The sequence below is a fragment of the Lagopus leucura genome, unplaced genomic scaffold, assembly GCF_019238085.1.
Source record: "Lagopus leucura isolate 7727_CA_CO unplaced genomic scaffold, USGS_WTPT01 Super-Scaffold_100002, whole genome shotgun sequence".
Classification (NCBI taxonomy): domain Eukaryota; kingdom Metazoa; phylum Chordata; class Aves; order Galliformes; family Phasianidae; genus Lagopus; species Lagopus leucura.
Genome location: NW_024962263.1, coordinates 1,640,249 through 1,652,568, shown reverse-complemented (window position 1 = coordinate 1,652,568; position 12,320 = coordinate 1,640,249). Strand labels below are relative to the sequence as shown.

General features: G+C 39.1%; 1 protein-coding gene across 2 annotated transcripts in view; it reads left to right on the top strand.

The window, feature by feature from the left end:
• CTDP1 (CTD phosphatase subunit 1) overlaps positions 1 to 12,320 on the top strand; it is a 101,366-nt gene that overhangs the window by 28,106 nt on the left and 60,940 nt on the right. For both annotated transcript variants that reach the window (XM_042869432.1, XM_042869433.1), the window contains exons 9-10: positions 3,493 to 3,634; positions 6,148 to 6,381. In XM_042869432.1, the coding sequence (XP_042725366.1) occupies positions 3,493 to 3,634; positions 6,148 to 6,381 (376 nt within the window). The remainder of the gene's footprint in view (positions 1 to 3,492; positions 3,635 to 6,147; positions 6,382 to 12,320) is intronic.

Below are 12,320 nucleotides of genomic sequence, written 5' to 3'. Positions count from 1 at the left end.
CTTGGGCTTCATAAACATGCAGCCAAAGTCTCATTTGTCTTCTGGGCTTAAGTGCCTTCATACTTTGGATAAGCCCAAGTAAAGTGCTATAATAAAACCGTCTTGTGAAGAATGTCTGTAGAAGTTCATTGCAGCGTTGTGGGTGTTGATCAATTAATAATAAATTTAGTAGGAGCTGGTTGATGGGGTTTTTGGTGGGGTTTTCGCGTTCTTTTATTGTTGCTTCATTGTGGCTTTTTTGTGTTTGATTTTTTTAATCTTTTGTTTGCAAGTTCAGTAGTAGCATTGGTTAGTTCCTTCTCCAGGATTGAAAATCTTTTACTAATACTAAGTGCTTCCAGCTGTATCCATAGGGGGTAGATGTGATAAATTTAAACCCTAGCTGCTGTGTGTGGAAAGTCCTTCTTGACATTTTTTTGGAACAATTTTAGATTGGAATTTGACGTAAAGAAAGAGGAATAAAGGAAAATAATGCAAAAGATTGTCCAGGAAACAAAAATTCTCTGATGATTTTTAGCCAGCTGGATGATTCAGATATTATAGATGCATCAGAATTACTATTATTTACATTAAAATCCTTTTTCTGGACTAATTGTTTCTCTTTGATAAGCTTCCAAAACAGAAAGTTACACTGGTGAGAGAGGGGAAGACAGGGCAAGGATATTAAATATTGCAGTACTATTTCTTGTATCAGTTAAATTTGGTGTTCCATCAAATCTTGCTCAAAGAGCCTTATATCTATGAAATCTTGATTTCTCAAGATGTCATCTAGAAATAGAAGACAGCCTGTGAGATGACAGTCGTATTACTTGATGCTATTTCCAGTATGCTGCAATAGGCAGCTGCCCTTCAAAAACAGGAGGAAGCAGAAGAACTGCAGGTTGCAGTGCTGAGAAAGGTAAGACTTCTGGGCATAGGGAGTTGGTGTGGTTACACAGTGCTATTTATGTCACCAAGTGCACCTTAACCCAGCACTGGAAAATGGTTTGTTTCATTACAATCCTATTGACTAGAAGAGAAATTGATGCAGAACCTCAGCAGCTATGTCCAATATGAAATGATCCGATATGCACAGATGTGAAATGTATACGTGTATGCAAAGGGCAAAAAGATGAAATGGCTGGCAATACAGAAAGTTCAGCTTTAGGGATATCTGGAGGAAGATGTCTTCTCATATACACCTTCACCTCATTTTATCTGTTAAGTGTTTCGTGGTTATATTTTGGTTCCTTCTGATGCAGTTCAAAAGCAGCAGCAGTATCTTGAGTTGGAGAAGTAGATGTGCAACAGAAGCAGAAAAGCTTTTATTCAGATGTTCCAAGCATGATCCATGTTCACCACAGCTCTGGTTAACTATTCTATATGCTTATTACAGAAATTGCACTTGTTGCTATTCTGCAAGGGTTGCTCTGAAGATAATGCCTCCTATTTATTGTGTCCAATGGAAACTGTTAGGTCATGGCCTGAACCAGTGATTGAGTACCTCATGAAGGGTATAGCTGGCCCTGGGAGCGCAGGTGGAAGCAACTCACCTCTGTGACTGGAAGGAATGGACCTTGGGCCTATGCCTCCCTAACCTCATTAAAGGGCTGGCACGCACAAGAGAAGCATCTCTATTCAGAGATTGCCTTCTTTGGTGTGTTAGGCAAGCCCTGATTCTTGGAAAGGGGTAAGAATTCCTTCTTTATTACCAGATTGTGACCTCTACCTTTCTTGGGTGATCAGAAACTGATTTGAAGCAGCTACGTCTGCTACAGCCTGTCCTTACAACATCAGAAGTGGATGTTGGTGGTAGGGCAGTGGAGGTTGGATCTTTTCACCATTGTGTTTTGTGGCCGTGTGACAGATGGCAGCTGAGGAGCAGTCTGACAAAGTGGCATCTGAGATGGAAGTGCATATGAAGCAGAGGCGTGCAATTTAATTCCTCCACACAGAAAAAAAGTCATGGATGTTTGCTGAATGTTTTGGAGACCAAACAAGTGGATGTGAGCACAGTGAGGCAGTGGGTGGTGTGTTGTGTTTCAACAATGGTGACAGTGACACGAAAGACAAGTAATGGTTCAGGACAGCCGTGTGGAGTTCTATGAGCATGGCATGCAGGTTCTTGTTCATGGCTTATGAAAATGCATAGCTATTGGTGGTCACTGTGTTGAATAATAGTGTTTTGTAGCTGAGAATTTGCTCACTCAGGCAGTGTTATTCCACTTTTCTATCTGTTGTAGTTTCTCTGGAAGTAAATAAGAAGGATTACTTTTGGAGTGACCTATGTACACCATGTTCTGTCAGCTCCAGAGTTGTTATATGAAGAACAGCATGGCTAGTCATGTCTAATATTTGATTCAGTATTGAAACCAGGCACAAACACCTAAACTTGGAATAAGTGTCTTGGTTTTGTTGTTTTTCTTGAAATTTTTATGTTTATGAACCAGATTTCAGTACAATTTCTGTAATAGCTCTTGTCTTGCATCTTTGTTCATCTTATATAGGTCTCTGAAATCCTAAGATTCTCAACTGTAATACCCTCTGTAGTGTAAAGGTGCTACAATTGAGGCACACAGCAGGTCAGAATCATGGTTGTTTTTTTCTATACAGCTTATATTTAACAACTTCTTAGCAAGTTTTATCACTTTATCTCCAGAAGTCCTACTGTACACATCTCATAAATATGAAACAAATACTGCTGTTCGTTCATTTATTTATTTGTCTGTCTTCCACCTAGTCACATGTAAGGAAGAAATGCATTCTTGATATGTTTGGACAGCCAGACTTCAGGGTCAATTTCACCTTTTATTTTATTGGCTTGTTTTTACTCACTGGTTCTGAAGCTTCTTGGCAAAGATGTGTTGCAACATTATAGAGTTTCTTTTATGGTGGCTTGTCTGGAGGATGGAATTTGTGATCGGTTGTTGCTTACATGCTGCACTGCGAATAGTTTCGTATGGACTTTCTGCTAGCCAACAAACTTCGTGTTTGTTGTTCCTCTCTGGCACTAAATAATCTACTTGTCTGCTTTGACCATGCTTCTGTAAAATAGATGGGATAGGTGGATGGCTGTTAAATGGCAGTGTGTTGTACCATACAGAGGTAGGTGTAGGGGGACTTTGCATAAGAAAGTTAGTGTGGTAAGTTATTCCTAGTCTTTAACCGTGTTGAAGAGCCGTTGCTGCTTGGATCTGACAAATACAAGTGAAGGAAATGTAATGCAAAACTTTAGGTTGTTTATTTAGTTAACTTAGAAGTGTAGAAACTTTCTGTACATATTAATTTTGGAGCACTTCCATTGTGCCAGTCTCTCATGCAGATTGAGTTGGACTGTGTCATATGTGGTGCAGAGGCTCACTTGTACTAGTTAGAACTGTTTTCTTAGAGATTTTGTTTTTTATTTACTTATTATTGGTGGCAAGAAATGTTTTTCATAAACCAGTTTGTACTTAAAACTGTCTTGTGTAAATACCCAGGAATATGGTAATGTTACATTTAACTTCATAATAGGCACAGAAAAAGTACGACAAGCTCAGGACTGCAAAGACCTCCATGTTGTAAACCCTGACTGGTTGTGGAGCTGCTTGGAGCGCTGGGACAAGGTTGAGGAACAGCTGTTTCCCTTGAAGGATGACTACATCAAAACACACAGGTAAATGCAAATTTGAGGGAGCAGAGTATGAAAACATTATGCAGACCAGTTTCTGACAAGCCCAGTATACTGTATAATGCTTACAAGTTTATGAAAACTGTTTTTGTCTATTTCTATGATGCTTAAACTGAAAATTACTAATGAGAGGCAGTCCAGTGACTAGCAGGAGAAATCAGTTGTGCTCTTAGTTTCTTCGGTAGTTTTTGTTGGCTACTTCAGCTGGAGCAGTTGACCTTGTTAGCTCGCTCATGTAACGTAGGGAATGCCACCAAGGTTTGGGAGCATTCATGCTGACAAATCAAGAAATAACATCTATTGTACACTCCCATAACATGAGAAATTGGTGAAGTATTGCATTTTTTTCCTGACGCTTAGTAAAGAAGAAAACGAGAGAGACAAGGTGAGGATGGGGGGAGAAAAACGTAAAGGGGGAATATGTGAAGATAGCTAAAACTGGAAAAAGGTAGTAGTTAGAGAACAAGAAGTTTGGAGATTATGTTGAAGGAGAAGGGGTTAAAATTTATGCGTGCACTTGAATGCCACCAAATAGAAGGAACAGTGAAAAGCTATACTAATGCAGAGGAAGCCAAAGGGCAGACCTAGTGAGGAATGTGACAGGGCTAAAATCAGTTGCAGCATGTACTGTAGAGCTAGCTTCAGCTTCTCCGTTTGGTCTGTTTAGATAAACTTGCACTAATAGCAGCTTGCAAGCCTATTGAAGGACCTTCCCTTGAAGTGTGATTGAATGACTTGAGCAAGTGAGAGATTTCCTTCATGAGGGTAAAGTGTGCTTGTGTAATCACCTCGTATATACCAAAGACAGCAAAAGCAGAAACACTGAGCTAAGGTCACTTATCAGATGGGAGATTAACTGCAAATGTGTGCTTGACTAGAACATTTGTTTTTAAAAAGTACTATTAACTTATTTAATCAAATTCAGAGATTATTTCTACTAGAAAACTAGTAGTAACTGCCAGTAATCTGGATAGCAACTTGCTTGCGTAGTTTTTTTTATGTCTAGGTAGGAGAATGTAGGACTCTCTACTCATTTTAGCCAACAGCATCCTGGGCTGCATGAAAAAAGGAAGCGGCCAGCAGGAAGAGATGACAATCCCCATTTGCCTTGTCCTTGTAAGCGCTGTCTGGAGTCATGTGGCCAAGCCTGGGGAGCTGAGTAGAGGAAAAAGAGCGGCTAGAGTGGGTCAGAAGGAGGGCCACAAAGGTATCAAAGAGCTGGAGTGCTTTTTGTATGAAGAAAGATTGAGGGAGCTGGGCTTGTTTAGGTTGGAGAAAAGACTCTGGGGAGATCTCATTGTGGCCTTTCAGTTCTTGAACAGAGCTTACAAACAGGAGGGGGGCTGACTTTTTATGCAGTTTGATACAGAAAGGACAAGGAGGAATGGCTGTAAGCTGAAAGAGGGCAGATTTAGGTTAGATGTTAGGTAACTTTCTTTTATTTATTATTTCTTTATTTTTACTCGGAAGGTAATGAGTTACAGGAACAGGTTGCCCAGAGAAGATTGTGGATGCCCCATTGCAGGAGGCATTCAAGGCAGGGTTGGATGGGATTCTGGGAAGCCTGATCTAATGGTTGTCAACCCTGCCAACCCCCCTGCCAGGGAGGTTGGAACTGGATGATCGTTAATATATCCTAACTAAGCCACTCTATGACTTTTCTGATTTTATTTTTTCATTTCATGGGCACATGATGATAATTTTCCCACTTTGTTTCAAGTAAAATATATCTTAACTTTGTATGTTTTCCCCTAAAACTTCAGTGAGTTGCACAGTTATCTAAATGAAATTGCTAAATGAAAATACTTTATTAGCCACACTTCTGCAACTTCTTTAGAAATGGTGTAGTTGTTTTGTTTTGGTTTTTTTGTAGCATTAGTTTCCTAGTGCTCTGCATGCTATTTTATCTGATGTTGTTTATTCTTAATGAGTCGATTTGCTTCCTTTTCTTGTGGTACTTAATCTTACTTGGATAGTTTGCTGTAAGTTATTCCTGCAGACTTATCTGCGTATTTCTGTCAATCCTTCTAAAATGTTATAAAATGCAGCAGAGCGATCAGATGTGGTTTAATATTTTAACAAATGAATTTGAGGAATTTGCAAATTAATGCTGCATGTTTATTTTGTCTCAGAGCCGTGTTCAAGTGCAAATGCTAAGATATGACACAGTATGCTTTTTTCTTTGTCATGTATGTGCAGATTGTTATTCTGATAGTGTAGTTGTTTCCACATGGAAGCGATTTCAGTAACTTTAAGACAACATTTCAGTTTATATTTTTAGTAACATAAGCATGAAATTGTCTTGCTTTTTTGTTTATTCAGTGAGTCTTTAACTGGGGGAGAGGTGGGGAAGGGAATGTTTCCTGAGATGTTTTCCAAAGGCATTGGTTGTTTTTTTCCCCTCCCACAGGAAAGAAGGAATGCACACTTCTTACATTTTCCTTAGGTAGTCCATTTAAATTTAAAGCAATTTTTTTTCTTTACATTTCATCCAACAGAGAAAATAGCCCTGCCACGTTTCCTGATACACACAGCACATTTCAGACAGCTCTGTTTCACCCAACGCCCATCCATCCCAAGTCTCAACCTGGTCCTGAAGTTCGACTTTATGATCCTAACACTGGAAAGCTAATCAGGAAAGGAGGCTCTCAAACATCTGGCCAGTCTATGTACATCCAGTCTCCAGCTCCTCCCATCACCTTACCTGTCCATGGTGAACACTCATCCTTCAGGTACATAAAGCATAGCTATGAGTCACTTCAACTGTATTTTCAGATGTTGTAGGAAATTTGATTATCTTTGCTTTTGATCACATGGTTATCTTTGCTTCAGTTTTCTGCTTTCTAAAAAGGGTGCAATTTAAGCAATTAGCTGAAGGAAATGAAAGAAAGAGTAGTCAACTGAAGCAAAATCAGGATCCTAGAATTGTAGGTGCTTTTTGTGCTTCATAGAGGTACGTAGAAACTGTAATAAATAAATGCAGTGTGTAGCTTGTGTGCTGTGTGTTTGGGGGAGGACGTTTTTTTTCTCTGTGAAATGTATCTCATGGGATTTGGCTTTTGTTGGTTTAAAAAAAAAAATTTCTTCCTTGTCTAATAAATCTTGTAGATGTCATAGGTGTCTGTTCTGAAGAATGTAAGTGGTAGAAGATTGTAGTTAATTGAGTATTATTTAGTATAGCCATAGACTAAGTACTAGTTAGTAATCCTAGCAGCACTAAATCAAGGCACTGGAAGCAGGAGGAGGCCTGAAGTGTAAGGCTAGCTTCTAGACTTCGTCAAAACGTGTGGGTTTGGTTAAGTAACAAAAACATTTCTTTCTTATGGATGCATAAAATATTCAAAATGTATTCCTGACTACCTGTGTAAGACGCCTTATTTTCTGGAATGCTAACAGTTCAGTATTTCTTCTTGACACCAGTGGTAAAGAAGTATCTGGCTGTAGGCCAAGCACTTATCTTTGCAAAATGTGATGAAAATTCCTTTTCACGGTGTGATCAGAGTAAAACAGTTGCTAGAAAGCAATTCAGTTAATCAACTACAAAAATACAATCATGAATGCAAAGTTCTCTACCCCATGCCTTTTGAGGTGTATCATTTCTAAAGATTTTGTGCAGTAGAATAGCTTATTTTTTTTTCTTTCAATACTTGTAGCTAAATTATTTTGGCCTATTTGGTGGGTGTTTTTTGTTTTTTTTCATGTTTTTATAGACATCTTTATATTGTTTCTGGGAATACAGGGGGCTTTTTCAGTCTGTAGTTTGTGGAGACGCATCATGTTTTCAGCTCTTTTCCAACTGTCTTTGAAGTCTATATTTTATTTCACTACGGTATGTTAAATGAACAGGAAGAAGAATTATAGAATCACTAAGATTAGAAAAGACCTCCTGTAAATGATCCAGTCTGGCCACCCAGCTATCACCAGTACTTCCCACTAAAGCATGTTCCTCAATGCAACATGTAAACATCTCTTGAATGTCACCAGGGTTGGTGACTCCACCACCTCCCCGGGCAGTCTGTTCCTGCACCTGGCCGCTCTTTTGGAGAAGTTATTCCTAACGTCCAACCTGAATCTCCCCTTGTGCAACTTAAGGCCATTCCCTCTAGGTCTATCACTAGTTATGTAGGAAGAGGCCAACTCCCTCCTCGCCACAGCCTCCCTCCAGGAGGTTGTAGAGAGCAATAATGTCTCCCCTGAGCTTCCTCTTATCCAGACTGAACAATGCCGGCTCCCTCAGCCACTCTTCATCAGACTTGTGCTCCAGACCCCTCACCAGCTTTGCTGCCTTCCCCTGGACATGCTTCAGGGTCTCAGAGCCTTTCTTGTAGCGAGGGGCCCAAAACTGAGCACAGTACACAATGTGCAGCATCACCAGAGCAGAGTACAGAGGGATGATCGTTTTCATGCTCCTGATGGCTACGCTGTTTTTGGTACAAGCCAGGATGACGTTGGGGTTCTTGACGACCTGGGCACACTGCTGGATCATGTTCAGCAAAGCACTGACCAATGCTCTCAGGTTCATTTCCTCTACAGTCTAACAGCTGCTCTGCCCCAAGCTTGTAGCATTGCATGGGGTTGTTGTGTCCGCAGCACAGGACAAAAGGCACTTGGTCTTGTTGAACTTCACCCCATTGGGCTCAGCCCAGCAGTCCAACCTGTCCAGATCCCTCTGTAGGGCCTTTCTTTTCCTGGGCAGATCAGCACTTCTTGCCAGTTTCGTGTCATCTGCAAAGGACATCGCGTATGTAGACATACTGAGTATGTATCCAGGAAACCTTCTGGCTTTTGTTTGCCAGTTCTTGTGGAAAGGAGGTTGTGTAGAAATACTGTCAATAAGGCTGTATGTGTTTATAGTTGTCATGATGCTTCTAAGATGGTTTACACTGATATTAATAATCACTTTATAAAGTAAAGGTCTTGGTGCTCATTCTATGTTTGTCAACAACTTAAAGAAAAGTTATGTCCACGCATATTCCTTTTCTCTTTAACACAGAGGTTTTTCATTTAATCCTTTTATGGGAGAAGAGAAGAACAGAATTCTGAGATATCTGGAGTTTGAAAGAACCTTAAAAATCATCTGTTATGTTAGTTCAGTTTCTCAGAACCCCGAATACTTTGAGAATGCAGTGAGATAGCATCTCCTTCCCACTCCCTTGTTTTATTTCATTTCAGCAGTTTTTAGTGTCAGATCATCTAGTTCATCGACTAGATCATCTAGTTCCAGCCCCCTGCTATAGGAGGGATGCCTCTGTCTAGATTAGGTTGCTCAAAGCCCCTTCCAGTCTGGCCTTGAAAATGAGGGGGCATCATCCACAACCTCGCTGGGCAACCTGTTCCAGTGTCTCCTCACCCTCACAGTAAAGAATTTCCTCCTAATATCTAGTCTAAATCTACCCTCTTCCAGGTTAAAGCCATTTCCCCTTGTCCTGTCACTATGTGTCCTCATAAAAAGTTCTTTCCCAGATAGGGAAGATAGGGGAGGGTCCTGTAGGACCACTTCAGGTACTGGCAAGCTGCTAGAAGGTTCCTCCTGGAGACTTCTCTTGTCCAGGCTGAAGAGCCCCAATTCTTTCAGCCTGTGCCCATATTGGAGGTGCTTTAGCCCTCTGATCATCTTCATGGCCTTCTTTTGCTGGCGAATAATCAGTATTTTCACTGTAATTTCCTGATAATTTGGTTCCGGTGGTAAAATTTCTCAGTTGCCAGCTGTGATGCCTGAATTGGGATATGTCCGTATTTGTCAGACAACTCACCTATCTATAGTTATAAGGAATGTCCTGATAAAAGTTGTGGAGATCAGATACCAAATACTATTTGAAATAATCTTAATGGATAGAATGCGTGATACAAACAGAACACCGAGGCTGTAAACAAGTAACCAAAAGCTGAGTATGAACAGTTTTGCTCTCTTCTGAGCAATAGCTAAAGCATAAATACTGCCATCATGTCCTTCCTTTCTTTAGTATTAATGATAGCTTAAATGGCTTATGGAGCTTTAAAAAAAGTAAAAGCTTAGTGTAATATTTCCCAGAGGTGATGTTAGAGCAGTTACCTTTAGATAGAGGGCAATGTATCTTGTATCATCACAGACTTTGTGCTGTTTTGTTCTAATGCTGTAGATACGACTTTCTGAATTAATGCTTTCAGCTGCTTCTGTCATAGGTGTGCAGTTAAAGCCTGCAGTAATGTTCTCTGTTAACTTCTAAAAATTTCAATGGATTCTCAATTTCAGACAACAGGCAACAACAGTCCTTCTGGCACGCAGTGAAACTATTGTAGAAATAAATAGTAGTCGCACATAACAGTAATATTTTTGTCTTTTACTCTAAGAATGGTTTTGGAAATAATTAGTTGCAAGACTGCTAACTAAGAAGTGCTCTGAATTATCTGAATAGAATTTCCTAACTGTGCCAGTTCTTGTTTTTTAATTTTGGATTCAACATTCTTGTTCAACTTGAATTCCACAAAGAAATTAATTTCAAATGGGGTATGACGGGTTGAAATATCTACAGACTTTATAGTGAAATTAACACCAGTGAACTACATGTGATTCTTGTAACTTATTTGCCATTCTGTGTGCTAGATGTAGATTTGTGCACTGCTCGGTTCTGTGAGATGTAAATACCTGCTTTTTGTCATGGCTGTTGTAGTCAAAGTAGAAGGACAGCAAAGAATTTGCGGCTGTACTGGGAATTAGTGGGACGCTTCTTGATTGTTCCTGATAGGTGGCAATTGATCTCTTTTTCCTGTTGGAGAGCAGCAAGGGTGCTTTTTTTTTTTTTTTTTTTAATAACTAGTGTAAGAGCTTTATCAACACATATGTGTCTCAATTTGCACTTTCATAATATGAAGAGTATTCTGTAAGAAGTATGGAAAGTACTGAAATGGTGACAACTGGTGAGGTGTGTAATTTAGTGTTATCCATGAGAAGAAATGCAGGTGGCTTCTTGGACTAGATTGAAGTGAAAAAATTTCAAGTCACAAAATTTCATGTCTAACTTACATGCTCAGTATTACAGTTTTTCTTAACTAATGATATCAATCTTGACAACAAAAACACGAAGTACCAAATTGAGTGAATGGGATGTCAGTTTTTTTTTAACCTTTTCACAACAATTCTTGGCCTCAGTGCTCTATCAATGGGAATATTAAGATGCTGATCATTTCCACAAGTGTTGAACTCAGCCTTCTCGTAGACTTCTCATACACATGTATGTAGCTCTACCTGTAAGATGAGCAAGTACCAACTAACCGATACAGGCTTAAATACACGCATATTTACTTCTGAAAAAGTGCTCATAAATCTAATCTGGTAAGAAATGTAAATTCCTGTATTTGTATGTTCTTTAATTACAATCTACATAACAAATGAAAAAGCAAATCTTGATAAATGTGTTTGATAAAATCTAAATGCTTGTCACAAACCTCAAAGAGGTCATTGTTTTGTATTGCCTTTTGAAGTACTTCATGTAGTATTTCTTACGTAGTAGCTGTTGGAAAATAATGGAAAAATCTGACAATGATTTAGAAGCTGCTAATAACCATTGTTTACAGCTAATCCACGTGTGTACAATGGATTCTTGACTGTTTTAACCAGTGGCGGAGTCTTCCAAGACTAATCTGGGACTTGTATTATTGCTGCATGTTACTGCTTTGCATAGATCTTGAAATCTAGTATCTCCTGAATTAAACTGTCAATACAGATTTCATTCAGTAAAGATGCTAAATAGTACCTGCTTTTACCAACATTTGAGGTGAGGGCAATGTTCTTCAAAATATTCAAGGTATATAAACAAGAATACAATGATGCAGATACTGCAGAAGGAGTTCTGTCATCAGTACGATTCTGTGTTCTTAAATAGATCAGTTTTTTTCTAATCTTAAAAAAAAAAACTACTTGGCTGCCTGCATGCAGCATATAATCCAAGTATATAATGCTTGACATAGTCAAACTTGCCATGTTAATACAGTTGGGTAAGATGCTCATATCTTCCATTTTTCCGTTCACTGCTTTACAAGCAATGTGAAGAGCATCACTACCTTTCTCTTGGCTAGGATAGCTATTAAAAAGATACAGGAAGCTTACTGTTAAAGACCCTCTTGGGAAATACAGTGGTATACTATTTTTATTTTACTTCTTTTCCTCTTAAGAATGAAAATGATTGCCCAGGCAGAGGAACCTAATACCAAAAATGTATGTAGTCTTAAATGGAAAGTTTTAGGTGAGGAGGAGAGATGCAGCTGTTAAATTGTATTTAACAGGAGAAAAAGTTTGATTCACTTATTTACATAACATCTAACTCAGTTTTTTTCCTCATAGGAAATTCTAGTATATTCAAGAAACAAAATGCAAGGACACCAATTTTTGCTGTGGTGCTGAGTAGTGTTGAGTTGTGCATCTTCTGTAGCACGCAATGCAGTTCATGGCAAAAAAGCAATTGCCTTAAGTCATCGTGTTGTCCTCCCCCCCAGTTTAAAATATGAATTCATATATCCTGTACCTGTCCGTGGGCATTGGCAGGAAGGAGGCATATTATTTAGGAAATACAAATCCTCTAAAGGAGTTCTATCAACAGCTTCAGGCTTCATGGAATACTGATGTAGAAAGAAATCTTCATGTTTATATGGCGTTCTCGTGAAGCTGTTAAATTCATGATAGGATAGATGGTTT